The 23,675-nt window shown below is 51.3% G+C and overlaps 1 protein-coding gene across 1 annotated transcript; it reads right to left on the bottom strand.

Moving 5' to 3' along the window:
- Nucleotides 1-48: 48 nt before the first annotated feature.
- On the bottom strand, nt 49-17,910 carry DMRT3 (doublesex and mab-3 related transcription factor 3). Its single transcript, XM_003420460.3, has 2 exons — nt 17,457-17,910; nt 49-1,013 (listed from the first exon to the last, which is right to left on the bottom strand). Exons 1-2 carry the CDS (start codon nt 17,908-17,910, stop codon nt 49-51), a joined length of 1,419 nt encoding a protein of 472 aa, XP_003420508.2.
- Between the last annotated feature and the right edge of the window lie 5,765 nt (nt 17,911-23,675).

The raw sequence follows: 23,675 nt of genomic DNA, 5'->3' as shown, positions 1-23,675 counted from the left end.
AAATGCACAGAACGGTCACCGGGTCCCCACCCGTTCGTCGGTACCACGTTAAGATGACGTGTTGAGTATTCTAGAGTCTGACGAGTCGGACCTCTCGTCGTACTCATCCTCGGTGTAGATGGCCTGCTTGGCCGCAATCGGGCAGCCGTCATCGGGCAGGGAGAGCCGAGGGTCTTCGGCGGGGCGGCTGGGGAGGACGGGAGAGCTCCGGAAGAGGCCGGACGAGTTACTGGAGAAGGGGCTGACGTACTGGGGCCTCAGCTGGTACTGCTGCTGCAGCGTCATGGTGTTCCAGAGCGTGACATCGTTGGGCAAGAAGGGGCTCGACTGGTTTCGCGCCAGCGTGTTCCTCAGCATCAGGGGGTAGCGGGGCGGCTGGGGGAAGGGGTGCTGCAGGGGGACGGCCAAGGGGTTGGGCACAACATTCCCGGAGTCGGCAGAGAACCGCAGCGTGTCGGGGACCCTGAAGGCTGATCCCACTGACCACTTGGAAGAGGAGATGGGGTAGGAGCTCAGAGTGTGTTCGAAGATATGCCCATTGGAGGGCAGAACCAGGCTCTCGGGCTCCGAGGAAGTTCGCTCGGCCCCGGCTACAGAGGACCGGCTGGACAGCAGGACCTCGACGGCACTCACCAGGTCCCCCCCGCAGCCCTTCAGGATCAGCTCCAGCACCGTCGGCTTCTGGTTGGGGAAGATCTTTTTTAACACGTCCAGAGGGGGTCTGTTGGCTTTCAAGCTAAAGGGCAGAGACACGGTTCCCGAGGGGCCCTCGATCAGGAGGTGGTTCTGCTCCCCGTGGTACTTGGGGCTGTCGGGGCGGCTCTCAGAGGACCCTCCGTTCTTCTGGACGGCATACCCGCCTTCATCCACGGACACCATCTCGGGGCTCTCGGGGGCCAAGCAGCTCTTGCTCTTGGCCACGTCTGGGGAGCCCTGGTGGTCCGTGTCTTTGTCGCTGAAGGCCTCTGTGTTGTCGGCTGGGGTGCTGTCACCGAGGCGTTCCTCAGGCAAATCTGAAAAGCAGAAAACAGTGGGATTAATCCTTCCCTGGTGTGCCAGAGGGGAGTGCAAGAGGAACACATGCGCTCAGGAGTGAGTGTGCACAGGCCGTGTGGACAGGGCAAGAGGTCTCAGGGGTGACGGTACCGCAAGCCTTCCAAAAAAACCTAAGTATGTAATTGGACAATGGCAAAAACTGTAAGTAAAGATCTAGAAATCAGGGTGATTTCTCAGAACGATGTGTGCAGAGATGCTTGTCTTATACACAGAATAGCTACATCATACCCAGGACCACAGAATATGTGGCTTGCATAGTGAGTCACAATCTGAATCCACCACCTGTCTGTCAGTCTGTCCTGCTGTGATGGCTTGTGTATTACTATGACACTGGAAACTATCCACTGGTATTTCAAATACCAGCAGGGTCATTCATGGTGGAAAGATTCCAGCAGGGCTTCCACCCTAAGGCAGACTAAGGAGAAAGGCCTGGCAATCTACTTCCGAAAATTAGCCAGTGAAAACCCTACGGATCACAACAGAATGTTGTGCAGTATAGTGCTGGAAGACGAGCCCCCTGGGTTGGAAGGCCCTCAAGATACACAGCGGCCTCAACAACGGCCTCAAACGTGCCCGTGATAGTGAGATGGCGCAGGACCGGGCAGCATTTCACTCCGTTATACATGGGGTCGCCATGGGTTGGAGCCGACTCGAAGGCGATTGTCATGCATTGAATTGTGTCCCCCAGAATATCTGTCAGCTTGGCTAGGTCGTCATTCCCTTGTATGATTATATGATTGTCTACAATTTTATCTTCTGATGTGATTTCCCTTTGTGTTGTAAATGCTACCACTATGATGTAATAAGATGGATTAGCGGCGGTTATATTGATGAGGCCTATGAGATTTTTTTTTTTTTTTTTATGAGATTAGATAGTGTCTTAAGCCAGTCTCTTTTGAGATATAAAAGAGAGAAGTGAGCAGAGAGACACAGGGACCTCCATAGCACCAAGAAAGCAGTGCTGGGAGCAGAGCACGTCCTTTGGACCTGAGGTTCCTGCGCTGAGAAGCTCCCAGACCAACAGAAGACTGATGACAAGGACCTTTCTCCAGAGCTGACAGAGAGAGAAAGGCTTTCCCTGGAGCTGACGTCCTGAATTTGGACTTGTAGCCTACTAGATTGTGAGAGAACAAATTTCTCTTGGTTAAAGCTGTCCACTTGTGGTATTTCTGTTATAGTAGCACTAGGTGACTAAGACAGTAACTAACAACAAGAATGATTTAAGTAGGGAAGACTGTTGCCTTCTGAGTGAGTGGGCAGAGGGATAAGTACGGAAGAGTACACCTCAGAAAAACAGGAAACTAGGCTCGGGCTTGTCTTCCAGCTCCTCTCGGGAAGAAGAGGCATCCAGTCAGGATCTAGGGACATAATCAACGGGCACACAACCAATATCCCTACGGAGTTTTTTCACATTATAAATCCATTTTCCCACGGGCTAATTTTGTGTTAAGTATGTCTTGTGAACTTGTATGCCGTCGAGTCGATTCCAACTCAAAGCCACCCTACAGGACAGAGTAGAATTGCCCCACAGGATTTCCGAGGCTGTGAATCTTTCTCCCATGTAGCTGCTGGGTGGGTTCCGACCTTTCAGTTACCAGCCAAGCGCTTAACCATTGCGCAACCAGGGCTCCTTTCCTGTGAACCAGTCCTCAGATTAGGCTGCCATATACAATAACTAACCCTGAACCCACTGCTGATTGAGTCGATTCCAACTCATGGCAACCAGATATGTGCCGAGCAGGACTGCTCCATAGGGTTTTCTTGGTTGTAATCTTTAGAAAAGCAGATTGCCAGGTCTTTTTCCCCTACCATCACTGTGTGGGTTCACAGTGTCAACCCTTAGGTTAGCAGTTGAGTGCAGGGAACTTGTACAATAACTAATCAATACAATTGCAGGAGTGAAAAAAAAGAAGGCTATATACATTATAATCTTTCTTAAAAACCAGTCAAAAAAAAAAAAACACCAGTTGCCATGGAGTTGATTCCAACTCATGGCTGCCCCATGTGTGTCGGAGTAGAACTGTGCTCCAGTGGCTGGCTTTTCAGAAGCAGATCACCAGGCCTTTCTTCCAAGGCACCTCTGGGTAGAGATAAACCACCAATATTTCGGTTAGCGGCAAAAGTGTTAGGCAACTTGGTTGCCTGTGACTTGTACTAGAGGACAAAGAAAACCAGGCTGTGAGTTCTCAGTGGTGTGACAGTGGAAGAGGAAGAAAGAAGCGGGTTAGTGAAGCTGCGCAAGGAACACTCCCGTCAGTGAAACAGCACGTCTGTCACTCAGGACCATGCGTGGCAAAAGTGAAATATATTTTCACGGACTGTTTTCTTAGTAAAGTCATGGAAAGTATTTAAAGACGCTTGCTTAAATTATATTTTAAAAAGAAAAGAAAAAAAGCTCAAATAAAGCAGTCGTTGTGAGGTACCATCGAGTCAACTCCGACTCCGAGTAAACCCATGTGGCAGAGTAGAACTGCCCTGTAGAGTGTTCTAGGCCATAATCTTTATGGGACCAGATTGCCAGGTCTTTCTCCTGTGGAGCTGCTGGGTGGGTTCGAACTGCCAACCTTTCAGTTAGCAGCCAAGCATTTAAAGATTTGCTGTACTTAAGTAAATGAAATAAAGAATGAAGTAAAGTGAAATAAAAAAAGCAATTTCCATGGCTATCTCATGTGTGTCAGAGTAAAACTATACTCCATAGGGTTTTCAATGGCTAGTTTTTCAGAAATAGATCACCAGGCCTTCCTTCCAAGGTGCCTCAAAAAAAAAAAAAAAAACCAAATCCATTGGTATTGAGTCAATTCCAACTCAGAGTGACCCTACAGGACAGAGCAGAGCTGCCTCATAGGGTTTCCAAGGGGCTGCTGCTGGATTCAAACTGCCGGCTTTTTGGTTAGCAGCCAAAAGTTAACCACTGCAGTGCCTCTAGGTGGACTCAACTCTCCAACCTTTCAGTTAGCAGTTGAGCGTGCTAACCATGCACACCACCCAGGGACTCCAAAGTGAAGCAAATCTGTTGCAAATTTGACACTGGGACTTAAGAACTCCCTCCAAAAGGGCTAGTATCGCAGTGCTAAGCAAGGGGAGTCCCTGGGTGGCGCTTGGGTACTAACTGAAAGGTTGGTGGTTCAAATCCACCCAGAGGCACGTCTGAAGAAAGGCCTAGTGATCTCCTTCTGCAAGATCACAGCCACTGAAAACCCTGTGGAGCACCGTTCTACTCTGCACACTTGGGGTCGCCATGTTCGGAAGCAACTGGTTAAACCAACAGAATCGGGTGGGTACAATTGGTTTGTTTACGGCAGTAAATTCTAACAGACCTTTATGAAAAAGGAACACATTCTTGATTCACAAGCTCTATGCAAATAGATACTTATCCTTTTTTAAACATGTACTACTGGCCGTGTCTACACAAAGCCAATGTAACTGATCTAAAGATGAAAATTATTAATGACCCAGTTGTTGGGTGTAAACAACCGCTCTGCCTGTGTTTTCTCCCGCCCTGCCTGAATGGCCTCATTGTCACCGTCTCTTCGGACTCTTGATTGTGCACAGATACCAGCCGGTGAAATTTCACCAAAGCAGCTTCTCGAAACCACCTCCTCCTCTTTAATGCTGTTTGTTTTCAAAGCCATGAACAAAGGCCCATTTAGGAACATTCTTCTAATATGGGCTGTATCTGAAATATAATTAAAACACAAAACACTGGCTTTCACAAAGCAATGAAGAAGTGGCTGCCAAGCATCAATAAATACATCTTAGAATATTCTTAAACTGAGGCGCCGCGAATTTGATCATAAATCTGATCCGAATTCACATTGCTGTTGCTGGTTGCTGTCGAGTTGATTCTGACTCATGACAAACCTATGTGTGCAGAGTAGAACTGCTCTACAGGGTTTTCAAGTCTGTGACCTTTTCGAAGCAAATTACCAGGCCTATCTTCCGAGCCGCTCTGGCTGGGTCTGAACCACCAACCTTTCAGCTAGTAGTTGGACGCTTAAGTGCATAGCCAAAAAACCAAACCCGTTGCCATCAAGTCGATTCCGACTCATGGCAACCCTATAGGACCCTATAGAACTGCCCCCTAGGGTTTCCAAGGAGTGGCTGGTGGATTTGAGCTGCTGACCTTTCGGTTAGCAACCAAGCTCTTAACCACTGCTCCATTTAACTGCAGGGTTATCCCATATTTGCATTTTAGGGCCCTGCTTCTTCCTTCAAAATAAAATATAAGGTTTCCCAATGTGGAGTTCGTTTGCAACTCACACATAAAGCAGTTTATTTCTATAATGACTCTGGGATTCAATAAAAGTTTATTTTCATCAGAGAAATTTGACAAATTCTCTCCTACAGCTTTCTAGGACTGGAGGCCTAGTTCTTACCGCCACAGTCAATGTGGCGTTTGAGCTCTGTGTTTTTGATCCAAAAGAGTACAACACCAACAGAGAAGATTCTGTAGACTCACATTTGAATCGGCTAGGCCTCTTTGCATTTTCCTGACTCACAACCCAACACATACCTCTTGGCTGTTACTCTATTATTAAACAGTTGAAAATGAGCAGACAGCGATAGTCCATAAACTCAGCATGGAACAAACACAAAATTGGATTTTGGCCCCTGCTCAATGGAGCTTGGGAAAACAAGTCAAATACTCTTCTCGGGTAAATACAGACATAAAATAATGTTTTAAATACTATGTGCCTCGAAACAGTTTTCTTGTTTCTTTAACTTTAGCCTACATCATCTGCTACTATTAGAAGCCCTGAGGGCCCCACAGTTAAGCTCCCAGTTGCTAACCAAAAGGTTGACGGTTGAAACCCACCCAGTGGCTCCAAGGGAGACAGACCTGGCAATCTTCTCTCATAAAGACTGCATCCTAGAAAAACCCTATGGGGCAGTTCTACAGTGTCACATGAGGTCACTGTGAGCTGGAATCTACTGAACTGTACCCAACACCAGCATCAGGCATCCTGTATGTGTATTGCTGTTACACGCAAGCTACTGAAGGAAAGAGAATAAAGAGTAGAAAATACCCGGAAGTGTACAGCCTGCCCCTAACCTTGCCAAACTTTTAATCTAAGTGGGGAGATAAGACACCTGTGCAGAGGAAAAAACAAGCAAAGCAAGCAGAGTTTGCTAAGTGTCAAATATGACAGACAATCGCCACAGTACAGAGGATGGTGAAATTTTTCTAAGCAAGAGAAACAGGTTCTTCTTGGGAAGAAAAGGTGTGTGAGAACAGCTAGGAAGCTCAAAACTTAGCTACTGTTAAAAGAAGAGTGTGAACTTAAAATTAAACCCGCTGCCATCAAGTCAATTCCGAGTCATAGATACCCTAAAGGACAGAGTCGAACTGCCCCATAGGGTTTCCAAGGCAGTGAAAAAAAAAGCAATAGTTTCAGGTGCACCTGACCCAAGCCATGGTATCTTCAATCGCTTCATACGCATGGGAAAGCTGGACAATGAGTAAGGAAGACCGAAGAAGAATTGATGCCTTAGAATTATGCTGTTGGTGAAGAATATTGAACATAACATGGACTGCCAGAAGAACAAACAAATCTGTCTTGGAAGAAGTACAACCAGATGCTCCTTATAAGCTTAGACTTCAACTCACATACTTTGGACATGTTATCAGGAGGAACCAGTCCTTAGAGAAGGACATCATGCTTGGTACAGCAGAGGGTCAGTGAAAGAGGAAGGCTCTCAATGAGATGGGTTGACACAGCGGCTGCAACAATGGGCTCAAACATAGCAATGATTGTGAGGATGGTGCAGGCCCAGGCAGTGTTTCGTTCTGTTGTATATAGAGTCACTATGAGTCAGAACCGACTTGACAGCACCTAACAACAGTATCAATCTTTACAGAAGCAGACTGCCACATCTTTCTCCTGCGGAGCAGTTGGTGGGTTTGAATCACTGACCTTTGGGTTAGCAGCAGAGTGCTTAAGCACTGCACCACCAGGGCTCCTAAATCTAAAAACAGCTTCCTATTTTAAAAGGTACTTCCCCCTCCCACCTTGAATGAGTTTCAAACACTGACAACATTTGAGCAAAATGTCTGTCAACCAAATTCACTCTTACACAGACTGTTTCTGGCTCCAGAAAAAGTAATTTGAAGCACATTTTAGCAAAAAGGGAATTCGGGGATGATAGTCTGACCAAACTAATGAGCTGCTATAGTAACCACAACCAACCTGTTGCCATCCAGTCGGCTCCAACTCATGGCAACCCCATGTGGGTCAGAGTAGAACCGTGTTCCACAGGCTTTCAGTGGCTAGTTTTTCACAAGTAGGTTTTTCTTGTGAAAAACAACAGGTTTTTCTTCTAAGGTACTTCCGGGTGGACTTGAACTCCCAACCTTTCACTTAGCAGTGAGCACATTCATAGTTTGTATCAGCCAGGGAATCCTACCGCTTACAGTAACTACCATTATAAAAATGAAGCCATTTTCTTCGAGGTGGCAAAAGATACAGTGTCCCAATCTACCTGATACTGGATGGTAGGATGATGAATCTGACGCCTCAGCATTCCACTTTTGTGCCTATTTTCCTGAGTTCTGCAGAACAAACTATAGTGGAATCGCTTGCCCCCTGACTGTGAGCCGCTAGACCGTAAAGCACTTTCTCATCTTCTTGGGCTACCCTCTGTCCCTGGGTGGTACAAACAGTTCACACACTTAGCTGTTAACTGCAAGGTTGGAAGTTTAAGTCCACCCAGAGGCACCTCGGAAGAAAGGCCTGGTGATGTTCTTCTGAAAAATCAGCCATTGGAAACCCTGTGGAACACAGTTCTGCTCTGACACACATGGGGTGGCCATGAGTTGGGTGCCACTTGAGGGCAAGTGGTCTTTACCCTTGGTCGTTGCCACGCCGCAGTTCCCGGTGCTTCTCAGGAAGTACGTGTGGACGTGCTGTTCCATCCACACTCCCAGAGGGCTTCTGGGTATCCAGGCTGGGGCCAAAAACTAAGAGAAGCTAACAGGATGTCACAGGAAACAAACCTACCAACGCACTGCATTCCAATCAACTGAGTTCAGCACCCGCCCGTTGTCAGGGTGTTTCAAGGGAAGACAGACAAGGCTGAAAGACACAATGGGCGGGCCAGACCTGTGGCAGTCTCCCTGCACCTGAGCAGAACGGAAAAAACTGCTGAGGGATCCTGGATGAGCAGACTCCTGATTCCCGTGCCACGCTGCCGGGGATTTCAAAATTGGACAAAGGAAACCCAGCCTCTCATCTTGCACCAAGAACAGGTCTCCACCCAGCAATGATTTCTGATGGGCAGAATAGACAGCCCCTGCAATTTTCCGGCACTGTGGTGTCTGGTACTGGCTGACTGTGACGCCTAAGCTAAAAGCGTTGTAAGTTATTCTGTTATAAATACAGACTCTCGTAAGTAATTACAGAGGGTGAGCTTCCAGCCCGGTGCTCAAGTGCAATTTAATAACAGGTGTTTCTTTACCTCGCCCGATTTTTTTTCCTAAATGAACTTTACAAATTGTTCCCATTGGTCTAAAACACGAAGACCTTTCTAGATATCGAACTGTGAAACTGCCAGCTAACTATATGGAAAGGAAAATACTACCCCAAACACGTACCCTCTTTCTTCTTGAAACCGAGACCCTGATTCCTAGAAACTGAAAAGTCAGGGTCCATTTCAACTGATATTATTTTTAGCCCTAGGATACGGGCACAGAAAGCCAAAACTCCTAGATGAAAATTGGGAAAGAACTCAATTTTTTCTCATCATACAAACGAGCTATTGAAACTACCATAAGCTACGATTTCTAATGCTAAACATCTAGAGATTTTGAAAGCCTTACTACATTTCCACTTTCCAATTTCTTCATTTTTTTATCATGTAGAAACACCCCTAATCGTGCCTAAAAAAAAAAAAAAGATATGCCATGAGATTGCTACAAGACTTTCAACTAAGGAGAGAAATTGAACGCTTACACCAAAGTGACTTCCAATCTAAATTACAGTTTGTATCATCTAACATGTTTAGAGAACTTTTTCATATGAAATGCAAGTCAATTAAAAAGATATTTCTAGGTATTCGTTTCAAGCTTTTTGAAGAGGCCTGCCACATATATGAAATAAACACTCTGCTCAGTACACATAAAAATGGGACATTTTTCTGACTTACTGTAGTGGCAGGTTATATCTACTCCATGTCAACGTATCAACAAAAACAAAATATATCTTGCATGCAGGATGAAGCTTAGGGAGGAATGTTTCCCAGCTCAAAGATCATGGGACTTCCCCCCCCCCTTTTGAAATCACATCATGTATTTTGAATCATAGATTGTCACATCTTCATCTGTCCACTTGAGCTTTGGTGAACACAGCTCTAAATAACAGTTCCCTGATGGGTGACTTTCAAAACACACAAATCTTGCAGCAACGCAGGGAGGGGATCAAGCCAGGACGAGGCTTCCAGAAAAGACCATCGCCCAGCCTAAAGCCTCACAGGAGATAAATCTATTACACATTCTCTTTATCTCACACTACAAGAGATGAATCAGAAAAATACTGAATGCTTGGAAATCTGACCTACAACTGGAAAAAATCTCAGTCTGCAAACCTTTCCTCTTCCTGAGTGTTGGGAGGGCTTGAGAAAAAATAGCTTTGCTTTTTAAAAATCATTAACGACGCTAGCTTAATACAGCGTGAGAGAACCAGGAAGATTGCTTGGGGTCAATATTTTGGGGGGATATTAGTACAGAAAGAGTTGGGTTTAAGGAAGTATGGTTTGCAACTGTGACTTCGTATGTCTTGCAGAAATTTGGTGGTGATTTCTTTCTTGATTCAGAAAGGGGCACTTTTCAAGAAGCGGGGGGAGGGAGAAAGGATGTGTAATCCTATGTATTTATTCAGTACTTATAAAAATGCAGCTAGCTACTCATTCCTCCATCCCTTTAAACAATTCTCTTAAATCCCACTCTATGTGCCCAGGCACACTCTGCTAGGTACGACTGTACAAAGAAAACCAAAGCATAGCCCCCTGGCCTCCAGAGAGGTTTACAGTTTGCTAAGGAATCTTCTGCAAAATTCCAAGTTATCTGTACTGTCAATCTTATTTCACAGTGAATGACAGCAAGTGACTCAGGGGCCAGCATGGAGAACAGCGGGGTGACTATGCTGTGTCCACAGGAGGGGATATTGGTGTCAACACACGCAACGACTATAGACGCTACAGAAATACACACAGTACTAAACAAAGTCATCACCAGTGGGAAAGAAGCAGAACACGGACCTCAGCTTTGTAAAATGTGTATCTGCTTAAATGTACATTCACTAAAATCAAAAGAGATGGTAGATTCTTTAAAGCCCAGAAGTTCTGAGTATTATATTTTTAGTAATATATTGCTGTTACTCAGTAGGCTGATTGTGCTTAGTTTTCGGTTTTTTAATTATACAGTAAAATAGAGGGGAAACACTAATCCTGTCTTAGGTGTCCTTTGGCCATCTATTTTCAAAAACCCAGCCATTGAAAACCCTAGGCAGCACAGTTCTACTCTGACACACCTGGGGTCGCCATGAGTCCAAATCAACTTGATGGCAACTGATTTTTAGTCTCTTAAGAAAACAATAGTCTGCATGGCTCTGAGAAAGAAATCACTCGGTAAAGTCACGTGTGACCGTTGGGGCGACAGGACTTAACAACTGCAAGGTGGTGGGGTTGGGGTGACCAGTCAGCTCTCTACCATGAATTCCCCTGGTACACCCTAGCTTGCTGCCCACTAAGCCGTCAGAACCACCTCTGACTACACAGGGGTGTCCAGGAGCCTGAGTAGCTAATAGTGAAGAGGCTGCAACAGGTGAAAAGGGGGAAAGAAAGGAAGAAAGCAAGAGAAGAGGGGAGAAGGAGGGACGCGAGGGGAAGGAAAGAGAGGGGAAAGGGGAGACAGGCCGGCAAGCAATGGATTTTTCTGGGCTTCGTCCTTCCCCCTGTCACGAAGAAGCGCAACATTTCCAGAAAGGGGCTTTGGAGTCCTCGGAGGGCTTTGATTTAGGAAGATTTATTCCCTTTCCTTCTGCAAAGCAGTTAGTAGAAAGTGCTGACTAGCTGCAGGCAGGGGTTTCTCATCAATGCTCTTTGATTGTATTTTGCAAACAAAATGCCTGTTGCTTGGTAACATTTCACTTGGGCCTGACCTTCCCTGAAAGTTATTGCTATCAGATTCGATTTACACTGTCCTCCCATGATTACTGTAATCTTTTAAAGCCCTGAGTTCATCCATCAGGAAAAAGAAAAGTTGGTTGTGCAAACAGAGAGTGGGGCTATCCACCAGATTTATAACCCGGGGAGGGAGCTGGGAGGTGGGTGATCTTTCCAGGGTAGAAGTGGAACTAGGCTATCTAGACCTCAAAAGCACTCTTATTTCTGCCAACCCAGTCCTCAGACCCACAGGATGGCCACCAGTGCCCTCTGATACCTGCCAGGCAGCTGGTCCCCCACAGAGAGAAAGAAGCTGTGATATGCACCCAAGCACTGCTCCCTGCCCCATCCCAGGGATGCCCTGAGGAGAGATGGCAACTGGGGCTTGGGAGAGGAAGACTTGGGGTCCCAGGTTGCCAGTTGAAATAAGAGGTTGCAGTTAGTTAAAACCAGAAGAGTCGATTCTGACTCAGGGCGACCCCAGATGTGCAGGGTAGTACTGCACTTCATAGGGTTTTCATGGCTGTGACCTTTCAGAAGCAGATTGCCAGGCCTTTCTCCCGAGGCACCTCCGGGTGGGTTCAAACCGCCAACCTTCCAGCTAGTAGTTTGGGTCATCCGTGAAATTACAGGACAACCAGTTAAATTTGAATTTCTGATAAACACGAATCGTTTTGCAGTATATGTCCCACGCAATATCTGGCGTCCTGTTTTTTGTTTGTTTATTTGTTCCTAAATCTGGCAAGCCACCTCTGGGCTTTGGAAGGAGAGGGTGGCGAGTTCGCCGGCAGCAGAGAAGGAGCAGGCGGTCCCAGGGGCGGACTGGAACAAGGCACGGAAGGCCGCCCGCGCCTCGCTGCTCAGGCGGCGCGGGCTGCAGCGGCAGCCGGGAGCCTGTGCGGGAGCCCAGCCTCTCCGGGTCCGGGCGCAAGGGGACTAGCGTCCGGGCGGGAGTGCAACCCGGTGCAGCTGTGGGGGAGCCGCCACTGCCCGACTCTCCTCTCGGGGGTCCTGGTCCCTCCGGCCACGGGGAGGAGAGGCCCTCGCCCGGCGCCGCCGGGTCCGTCCCGAGCCAGCAGCCGGGCGCACAGGGCAGGGCGCTCCAACAGCCCGAGGCGCGCGGGAGGGGCCCGGAGCTCTGAATCACGCCGCCGACCCGCCCTCAAGAGCCAGCCCCGCCGGGATAAGTTCGGAAGAGACCTTCCAGTAGCGTTGCTTATTCCTTTTTGCTTGTTTTTGTTTTCGCCCCAATTCAGGAAGTCTTAAAACCACACCCCGTCTTTAAATTCCTGGGTCCCGTGGTGAAGATTTTTAAGTCCTTCGGGCTTTTTCGTTCCCTGTTGGCCTGTAGGCACAGACGATGTCCCACCCGGGCCTGGACTGAGGTCCTTGCAACAGCCATCGGACTTGCAGGGACGTCTCTTTAAAAACCAATAAATGAAGTAAAATTAAAAGAAAAATAGGGAAGCAGATTGGCCAGGACCCAGTCAAGCTGGAGCCAGCACTGAGATTCATAAGAGAGAGCGCGCAGGGGGTAAAACGAAATAAAGGCGGCTTTCCAAAATCTAACTTGTCTCCCTAAGTTCTGTTTTTCTCCTTTTCAGACCAAACAGGTAATATCCCCTATTTCTAAACCAAAGGGATGGATTCGATTTTATTTTCCTTTAAAAACGTTTAAAAGGATCCGCGGACATATTTATGGTAATGGCAGATGTAGACTGAGGACGAATCTTCCCTCCCCCTCCCCCCCCCCCGCGAGGCACCGCAGCCTGGATGCCCCAGGGGCAAAAGTTGAGGGTGGGGGAAGGGAGCAACCACACCTGAAAGTAACTGGGCTCACCTTGGCAGTGACCCTGAACTTCTCTCAGCTCTCCAGCCTATCTGGAAAGGCTGGATCCACTGGTTGAGGCTGCTGATTCAGGTACAGGGGCAGCTGATTTTCATGCTTCCCATGAGATGGTCATGGGGGTGGGGGATGAGGAGAAGGATGAAGGGATTCAGGAGGTGAATAGGTGAATCCAATAGTTTATATAAAGCAAAAACCAAACCCGCTGCCATGGAGTAGATTCCGACTCATAGGGATCCTATAGGACAGAGTAGAACCGCCCCACACAGTTTCCAAGGAAAGCCTGGTGGATTCCAGCTGCCAACCTTTTGGTTAGCGGGCATAGCTCTTAACCACTACACAACCAGGGTTTCCTAATAGTTTATATAAGAGAGTGTAAACTGAAATTTTGGGCTCTATCTAATCTAATAATTCTAGGGCAGTCATAGATGATAATGAAGGAGCAAAAGGAATCTAAACTCAAAAAAAGAACCCAATACTTCCCTCCATGGCTAAGAGTAACCATGAGGTTATGAAAATTCTCCTTAAAAATCATAGCCACGTTGAAAGAGATTTTCAACAAACTACAGGGTTAGAAGTCCCTAAGTGGCACAACTGGCTAATACAATCAGCTGCTAAAGGTTGGAGGTTTGAGTCCAACCAGAGGAGCCTCAGAAGAAAGGCCTGGCAGTCTACTTCTGAAAAATCAGCCACTGAAAACCCTGTGGAGCACAGGTCTACGCTGACACACACGGGGGCACCACGAGTCAGAGTGGACTCGACAACCACCAGCTTGGGTTTGGGACACAGTTCATGGTTCAGTAAAATAACCCCCAGTACTTTAAAGAAATTTCTTCCAGCTCCTGAACAAGATGGTTTTTCTCCAGCAGTGCTCAGCAAACACATTCTGCTCGAAGCCTTGTGCTTCTCTGAAGTATTTCTGCAGAGGAAAAAATATCCCTTGTGTTTCTGCACTTGCTTTTGTATCCAAGAAAAAAAAAATTCTTTCTCTACAGCTCTGTACATTAGGGGTCTTCCGCTCTGCTAGAAGCCGGCCCTGTGTTTGACTCGGAATTCACGAGGAAACACACAGACAGGATTTGCCAGCAGACATTTTAAGCTCCTTAATGGTCTGTGTGGAAACCCTGGTGGCGCAGTGGTTACGCGCTACAGCTGCTAACCCAAGGGTCAGCAGTTCGAATCCGCCAGGTGCTCCTTGGAAACTCTATGGGGCAGTTCTACTCTGTCCTATAGGGTCGCTATGAGTCGGAATTGACTTGACAGCACTGGGTTTGGTTTGGTTTTTTCTTAATGGTCTGTGTACCTGCTACACATGTGGGCCTGCTATTCCAATAGGGCTTCCTTCCTCCCTACATATAATGAGCTACATATCTGGGAGTATCTGACATGCTCCTAAGTATGGATGGTACATTATTAGAAACAACAACAACAGACAAAAGATCAGTTACTGTTGAGTCGATTCAGATTCATGGTGACTTTTTGGAAGTAGACCTCCAGGCCCTTCTTCCAAGGCACCTCTGGGTAGACTTGAACCTCCCCAGCCTTTCAGTTAGGAGCTTAATCATTTGTACCACCCAGGGACTCTGGTATGTTATAGACAAACACATAACAAGAACAACTGCAAAAATCTATAATACATACAGCAACAGGCATGCTAATCCAGGCAGTTTGCGCTCATTTAAACCCCAAATGGAGAAACAATTAGCGGTTACTTTCCTGTTCCCTCCCCCCTCAATTTCGGATTGGTGGTTGGCTTTTTTTTTTTTTAAGGAATGAAATTATGGCGGGGAGCCAATTGAAAAAAGAAAACAAAAGTTTTGTAAACGCATGTGTAAGGTATGCAGCGTGACCAGCAGGAAGGTGAGCCGCTGGTCCCTGAGGGCTGGGTGCCCCCAAGGCATCACTCTGGCCTCCCGGGTGGCAAACCTGAGTCTCCTTTGCAAGGACTTTTTTCCAGCTGGAGGGCTCAGGCATCCCTGACCATTTAGTGGGACAAAAGGAGACGAGAGCTGAAAGCAAGCTCCCTGTTTGAGTCACCGAAACACAGGTCCTTCTGCAGTTGCAGCTTCAACCTCCCTGCCTGCCTCCCTGCCCTCACCAGCCCCTCCCGGGGTGACTGGTGGTTTTGTGACTCCTTAGATCCATGACCTTCGTCTATCTCGAAGACCGGTCGGAAGAGCACAGGATATGAATGGAATCTCACCTCACACAAGACCTCAAAATCCAGTGCCCCGTTACAGGGGTGCTGCTGGGCAGATAGGAACCCCTGGGTGGTGTAAACAGTTCAAGTGCTGAACTGCTAACCGAAAGATTGGAGGCTCAAGTCTATGCAGAGGCGCTTTGGAGGAAAGGCCTGGCAATCCACTTCCGAAAAATCAGCCATTGAAAACCCCGTGGAGCACAGTTCTACTCTGACACACGTGGGGTCGCCATGAGTCAGAGTCGAGTCTACAGCAGGTAACCGGTTGTTGTTGTGTTGTGTTCTCTGGTCAAGCGCCTACTGAAAAAAGGCTACCTCTGACATTAACTAGGACCCCGTCCTGATCCTGAGAAGAAAGGAGCCAGGGAAAAGGGAAAGGGAAAGATTAAGAAAAGTTATTGACATGGATCAACTTCTAGAACTCTCCTAGTTGTTTGTTCTAACTTGAGGAAGAGAAAAAAAAGAAACAACTTTTCTCCATCCTTCCACTGTGTGGAATCCATGAGTGTGAAGAGATCAGACAGTCAAGAGAAAGACAGCTGCAGGCATTGCTCAGGAAGCGCTCATATCCTACTTTAGATCAAATAGCCACAAAATCCTTATTCAGCAGACCTCTCTCCTTGTCTCAAAACGTGCAGCCCTGCTCTTCACATGAGCTGGTCTCAGAGCGTCAGGCCTGCAGAGCGTAACTGGAGAGCTTAACAGGGCAGCAGAACGATGCCTGCCAGCCTACCCGTCGACTCACCTCACATCACCCTGCGTTTCCCCAAGCTCAGTGCCCCCTGAAAGCCTCTCTCCAGGAGTCAGGGGTGCTGGTCTTTTTGAGGGGTGAGGTTGTGGAGCCCCTGGGTGGTACAAACAGTTAATGTGCGTCACTGCTAACCAAAAAGGTTGGAGGTTCGAGTTCTCCCAGAGGCGTCTTGAAAAAAAAGGCCTGGCGATCTACTTCTGGAAAATTGGCCATTGAAAACCCTATGGAGCGCAATTCTACATGGGACGGCCACGAGTTAAATCATTCTACACGACTGGTTTTTTGGGGTTAGAGTGGCAGGCAATGAAGTCTGCCACCGTTTTACCTACAAGAGGGCCTGGGCCATCCCTCTCCTAATTGCTACAGGTCTCTCAGCCCCATTCCTGAGAAGATGGGCCTTTTTCCTTGTACATTTGCCCCAGTGGAAAAGAAACACCCAACACATGCCCACTGAATTCCAAGAGTCAAAAGTCCAGGGAGTGCTTGGGTTGGGCAGGACCTGCTGCAAGCTAGAAGTTCCCTAGGAAGAAGGAGTTGAAATTCTTGCCTGGCAGGGGCCAAGGCCGTGATAGAGACACTGATGGAAGCCTGGGTGGGGATGCACGCCTCTAGATCTCAGAGTAAACAGACCTTCCCCAGGGCACTGGAGAGGGGAGGACAGGAGAGGCGAAAGAACCTTGCTCCAAACCTGCGCTTAGCCATCTGAGGCCCAAGCCCGCCTGTAATGGGTAAAGGGCTGGCCCGAGGTGGCCTATTTCACTGTAGATCAAGCTTTTTTTTTTTTTTTTTAAACCACGAGGCCAGCTGTTGGCCAAATGAGGAGCCGTGGTAAAGAGCCAGGGCGGCTCTGCAACAAGAGTTGAGTCTGGGCGCACCAGCTTCTCGGTCCCCGCTGTGAGCTTAGGAGCTTTTCGGGACCTTTTCACTCTCATTTAGAGGCTTCTGTCACCAAATCGCAGAGCGCCCTAGAAAAGCTCCGAGTTACCCCAAGTTGAGATCCAATTCCTGGCTCCAACTCCCCCGCGCCGAGAAGCACGCCGAGCCGGCGCTGGGCCGCACGCCTTTCCGACACCTACCCGGCCCAGCCTCCAAACACTAGGCCCTCGAAAGCTTGCAGCCAGGTATCCGAGCGCACAGTGGTGTGTGTGCGCGCGTGGGTTTTTATTTGGTCCTGCCTCCGCGCCTTTATTTATCCGCTTAAGTGGACACTTTCCCTTTCACCTGGAGAAGATACTGGGCGATCAGGACGAAAGTCCAGCATATGGCTCTCCCGCGGGCGCCTGGGTTTTCCCTGGGCCAGGTGCAGCCTCAAGGCCAATGTCGGCCAGGCGGGGGTCGCGGAAGAAAGTCCAGCCAGGCCAACTTTCCAAATCTCGCCTGGGGCCCGCTAGCTAGCAATGAGCTGCCCGGCGCCCGCCCGGCCCCCGCGCCGCGGCCGCTCTTACCTGGCTTGGCGAGCGGCGCCTGCAGCACCCCGGGCTGGGGCTCGGCGGCCCAGCGCAGCGCAGCGGCCGCGGCCAACTCTGAGGCTGGGCGCGGCGGCGGCTGTGACGGCTGCGAGGTGGGCGGCGGTGGCGGCGGGTTGGTGCCGGCGTCGCCGGACGGCGGGGGCCCAGGCAGGGCGCGCAGCGAGTCGGGGATGAGGCTCTCCAGGCTCTCGTTGGCTTGCTGCCGCCGCAGCGCCACCTGCGCCGCCATGACCCGTTGCCGCTCGATGATGAGGATGCACTTCTCGCAGGTGCAGTCCTTGAAGCGGCAGTAGCGTTTGTGGCCCTTAAGCCAGGACAGCACGCCGTGGTTGCGGCAGCGCGCGCACTTGGGCGTGCGCTGCAGGGGCGCCCGCGGCGGCTGCGCCACCGGGCCGCCCATGTACAGGTAGGGGGAGCCGTAGCCGTTCATGCCCCGGGCTCCCGGACCCGCTGGCGGGCTGGCGGCTGACGCAGGCCCGGGGGCGCAGGACCGCGCGGAGAGAATCCGGCTCAGGGGTGGTGACGGCGGCTGCGGCGGCGCGGCTGGGTCTTCCGCCCCGCAGCCCCGGCAGCCGCGCGCTCCGGACGGCCCGCGGTGTAGCCGCCGTCTCTCCGGATCCCAGGCCGGCTGCGTTCCTGCCGGCCGCTGCTGGGGCGCGCAGCCCCGTCGGCGAGTCTTTCCTGGCCGAGGCGCCGCGGCTGCAGGTGCCGCGGGAGAGCTGGTGAGTCTGAGCAACCCGGCTGAGCACCCGGCGCTCGCTGGCCTGCGCCTCCTCCGCTGCCTCCCCCGCCGCCGCCTCCACCCTTTTCCCTCCCCCCGCCACCCCACCCCCGGGGACTCGGTCTCCTGGCACTCCCCACCCCGGCCCACCCCTTCTGCCTTCCTTCCTTCCCGAGAGTGCCCCTCGGGTCCCTGCACTTCACCTTCCTCGCCACCTGCAGCCAGGCCACTCTCGCGGGGGCGCTCACGGTCCCCTCCCCCAGCCCTTTGCGCTGCCGGTGGCGGGAGGGACTGCGGCGCCCCGGGACCGGCGGGGCACGTGGGGCGGGGACGGGGAGGGCCGGGGAGCGAGGGTGGGGGAGAGGGTGGGGACGAGGAGGCCGCTCCCTCCCCTGCTTCCAGGCTTGACACCTTAGCTCCGAGCCCGAGGCCTCTAACATCCAGACGCTTGGCCACAGGCACTCAGCTCCGCCAGGACAGGATACGACGCCAGCGCTGTGGACGATCCACAGCTCCTCGCGGGCCGAGGAAACTTTAACTTCGGTTGAGCCAGGTCTCGCCGCCACCGGAGGGGTGGAGTTGGGGGTACCCATAGCGGTCTATTCCATTCCGATTCATAGCGACCCTATAGGATAGGGTAGAAATGCCCCATAGGGTTTCCAAGGCTGTAATCTTTACAGAAACAGATCGCCACAACTTTCTCCGGCGGAGTGGGCTGCTGGGTTCCAACCGCCCACCTTTCGGTTAACAGCCGAGCACTTAACCACTGTACCACCAGGGCTCCTTGGAGTTGAGGGTAGAGGGATGGTATTGGGTCGGGAAAATTTGGCTCTTTCTTGATTTCCTTTTGCAACATATTTTTTCTGCTGCTGCAGTAGCAGAAAATGAATGATTTCAAAAACCTGCTGGCCCTAGGACGACAAGCCATTTTGCAGGCCATTTCAAAGGCAAGAACAGTTCCCCTCTCTGGCATTTTATTTTTCCATGCACCCCCCCCCCGGCCCCGCACCATCCCATGTTTTAATAAAAAGCAGCCAGCCTCTGTTTCAAAAGGCTGGGGAAGTGCTCGCATGGAAGCCTCGCTTAAGTGCTGGCTCTAAACTTTCAGAGAGCTTGCGGAGGAGCTACGTTATCCCGAAAAGTTCTGGATACTAGCTCCCTGCTCCCCAGCAGCCATTCCCAGTTGAGGCCCCCTTGGACTCTGGGATTTAGTTGTGGATGAAGGATGGGGTCACTTCCCCCTGCTCTCCACATTGCGCCTAAGGGGAAGTGGTCCGTGGCCCTTGCAGAACATGATGGCATAAAACCTTGCTTAGACTTTATTTGCGTGTTTCTAATCTCCCACAAGTACCCAGCTGGTCTGTTGTAGACCACCACAACACTCATGCAGGGACAGCTAAGGACTACCCCAAAACCAACAATCCAAAACAACAACAGCAAAAAAAGCCAGGTGGAAGCCGTCTGCAGAGCAGCAGAATGGCTCTGCGCGGAAAAGGAGGTGGCCTCCCGAGCTGTGGGTCAGCATGCTCCTGGGAGCAGACAGGGAGCTCATCCCCTGGCGGGCTGAGCGAATCGAATGCAGCCCAGAGTGTAGGCGAGTCCACAGCAATGCACGACCCCTTCGGCTGCACAGCGGTCCTTGTTTCCTCGGGGAGGCCGCTTGGCTGTGCCAGGCCCTAAAGACAAGCAGGCGACGCGAAAACGTCCCTCTTGTCTGCTGGGAGTTCAAGCAAAGCACCGCTGTGCGCTCTGGCCGCGTATCCTCCCTCCTCCAGGAAGGGTAACTGGGGAGGAAGTTCCAAAAAGGACCTGGTTGTGTGCGTTTACTTTGAAGCCCTTCACCGCCCCGGTCTCCAGATTCTGAGATGTCCCGGAGTTGGGGCTCTCTGGAGGCTGTCATGGAGGGCGTGGGCAGGAAGCTGACCCTGAGAGGCCTCCCCCAAAGCCGCGCCTGGCACCTGCCCCTAGGCCTAGCCCTTCTCCCCTTCCTCCGCCACCTGAAGCCCTCCTCCTAGCCTCCTCTGGGACACCAGCAGTAAAATAACAGCTGGAAGGGACTTCACTAGCTGTCGGCCTGGGAGGCAGAGGTCATCCGCAGCCTAGTGGCCCGAGGCCGGCTGGGAAGTGGGAGCTAGCAGCAAGTCGCTTCACGTGAGAGGGACCTAAAAGACCGCAAATAACACCAAATCTGAGAACTGCGCGCTGAAGCCTCCGTGTCTCTGGGAACACGAGCACCAGGGACGTTTTTCAAAGCCAAGTTTCTCCCCATTTTCTCCAGATGGTCAGCGAAAACGGGGCAGTATAAGCAACTGGGAAATAAAGAATTCTTCCAAAGGGATGCAGCAGCCGAGCTCTGCCCCAGGTTTGGGGGCATTCTCTCTACCGAGGCGACCCCCTTTCCTCCCGCGGTCACCTAGCCACCCGATCCCTCTGCCATTCAAAGGGCCTGGTATTCTTTGGTCCCGGGGCCGTTTCACTCCAGTGCACATCGGGAACTGAGATCTAAATCCCCATTTGATAGAGCGCAGTAATCCTTTTCTCATATTTGATGGGAATGTTTTCCATATCCCAGTATTTGACAACATCTCCCTATAGGGACAGGTTTGTATTTATGTTGGTAAAACGTCCCCTGCCTCAAAGTCTATTGTAACCCAACACCTGACAACTCCGAGTCCCATTTCTGTTTGCAGAAAGGGTTTATTCAAGCACATAATGGGATCCGAGCAGAAAGCTTTTGAGAACAAGGGGCTCTGGTAAACTTCACCACATGAACTCCGTTTCCAGGGCTATTAAGCTTTTAATTGGAAAATAGCAGAGGAAATTTCAAGGTGACTATAACGTGTTAGCAGTTAGTGTGGAGAAGAAAAGCGGGCGCGGGAATGAATGTGGAAAGCATATGGTCCGAATCACATTTAGGAGGAGCGGCCTGCTTCCACCGAGTCCCAGCAGCTTACACACTTATGGGAAAAAGCATCAAAGAAATTGGAAGGCAGGGGATTACAAGTAAATGTGACCTCGCTAGACTGGATCTACTCTGCTTTTCTAGGCGGGGTGTGTGTGTGTGTGTGTGTGCGCGCGCGCGCCCGTACTCCAACGCTCAACCCCCAATTAACTGGGTAGAAAGGCGACAGGTATTAATAGCGAAAGGGCGGAAGATGTGCGTATGTGGTTCTCTTTCTCCGCACACACACACAATCGCATAGTGTGTGTATATTTAAAAGGTCGGAATGCAGGTGCCCTGGTGGAGAAAGCCCAAATGTTCGGGCTAGAAATCTGGGCGTCCTGGTGGTTTCTCCCGGCCCCCAGAGACGCTTAATCAAAAGGACAGTTTCACACTATCCCGGACGTATACCGCATCAAAAATGTTCTGCTTTGCTGGACTCTCCCGGCCAAGGAGGTCAGGGTTCCTATTTTGTCATTTTCTTCGTGACCGCGGTGACGCTGGTGCGGGCAGGAAGCCTGTGTAAGGCCAGGAAAACCTGCCTGGCTCTCCTGGGGCGCAATGTCTCTTTTCTTGCCCTGTCCCTGCCACTCGGCCTCTGGCCTTTACCAGAATCAAATTGAAAGGGGGCAATGTGTAGCCAGGGAAGGTCGACCAGTAGTTGTTTTCTTGTGGACGCACTGGTCCCCTTGTTTTTCCTCATTTGCTTGGGAGAGACTCTTGTGCACCCACAGGGGTGCTGGATGGAGGGCACCAGGCCATGCAAGGCCAGGGGTGACGAACCGGCCTCGGGCGAGCCCTGGGGGACGCTGCTGATTAGGAGAAGGGTCCTGGGCACCCACGGCCCCATATAATTTTGGAATGGAGACAGACGGGTCCCAGTGGATGACCTGCTCTGTCCCCAGGGGCCTAGGCCTTTGGAGCAAACGCAGGCGACGCAGAAAGGCCTGTGGCCCGGAGTACACTGCTCCATCTTCAAGTTCTTGAACCTTGGAAGCTTGAGGCAGCAGCAGCCCTGCCCTTGCAGAGTCCTTGCAGAGCAGCCCACCTTTTGGGCAGGCGGGGAGCGGGGTTGCACCTGCGTGGCTTCATCTGAGGGACCCACTGCGTGGAGGCGTTGGCCCACACTTCCCAAAGGGGTGGAAAAGCACACAGGGCTGTGGCCTGGGACCCAGGCCTGGTTCCCCGAGGCCCGCAGAGCAGCCACCACTTCCCCGCTTAAGAGGCCTCGGCCTCCATTTGTCTTCCCGCCTCGCGGGGTCCCGGGGGCGGGCTGGGGAGCTGGAGAATGAGGAGCTGCGGGGGCGTCAGGCGCAGTACAACACACGCCCATATGCCTCTTGTGCAAAGGAGAAAAGAAAAACCATGTTTTCTCCTAAGTAAAAAGGCGAGCAGCACTGACTTTACAACCGTTCAGGGCCATCTTTCTCCTGGATGTTGTTGGGTGCCCTCCATCCCAATTGTGATCCTATGTGACAGGATTTTCTAGGCTGTAATCGACGGCACTGGGGTTCTGGGTTTAATCACCCTAGTGGCACAATGGTTAAGAGTTCTGCTGCTAACCATAAGATCTGTAGTTCCAATCCACCAACTGCTCCTTGGAAACCCTATGGGGCAGGTTTACCCTGTCCTATCTGTAGGGTCGCTATGAGTCGGGATGACTTCATGGCAATGGGTCTAGTTTTTTGTTTTTTCTTCTAATCTTTGCAGGAGGTGATCGCCAGGTCTTTCTCCTGCGGGTCTTCGGATAGCAGCGCAGAGCTTAAGCCGTTGAGACTTTGAAATTAAAAACCAAACAAACAAAAAGGCCAAGAAATCATCTCAGGTGATTTGAGCAACAAAGGGCAAGGAAACAGTCTCTGCTCCAGTTGGTTGGCTCTCGTGGCGCCAGCGAGTTTTTTTCCAGGCCGCGCCACTTTTCCAGAACACTCTCCCGCCGCCCCTCCCTTCCCAGCTCCATGCCACGGGCCCGGCATGGAGGAGGCGCGGACGCCCGAGCTGCCCGCTCTCGGGAAAGCGGGTGCGCACTCGACGTGCGGAGGCAGCGGAACAGCCCGGGGACCGTAGACCGGAGGGTGCCAGAGGCGCCCCTCCCACGACAGGCAGGCCGAGCCCCGCCCTCCTCGGCCAGCCCCGCCCCCTCCGGGCCCGGCCACCTCCCCGAGCCCCGCCCCACCCTGCGCCCCGCCCCCGGCCCGGCCCCTCCCCGCCGCCGCGGCCCAGGCCTGCAGCTGCAGCCAGTTTGCCGGGTGGTGTTTGGGGTGCGGGTCAGAGGAGGGACGTGAGGAACAAGTGACGAAGCAAAGGCCCGGCCGCGTGTCCGTTGGGGAGGGGGGCCTCTTTTAAAGGCGCGGTCCACGCGCGGGTCGTCGCGGGGGCGACCGGGCGGAGGGCGAGGGGCGCGAGGACCGGTGCACCCTTCCGGTTCAAACCCCACAAAGGGAGGCGGCGCTCGGGGGCCCGGGGCGTCAGGAAACCCCTCCTTGCGCAGGTGTCTGCGTACCTGGGCGCATTCCACAAAGGCTGTCAACAC

Source organism: Loxodonta africana, chromosome 9, assembly GCF_030014295.1.
Source record: "Loxodonta africana isolate mLoxAfr1 chromosome 9, mLoxAfr1.hap2, whole genome shotgun sequence".
Taxonomy (NCBI): Eukaryota; Metazoa; Chordata; class Mammalia; order Proboscidea; family Elephantidae; genus Loxodonta; species Loxodonta africana.
This window is presented reverse-complemented; position numbering and strand designations above follow the sequence as displayed.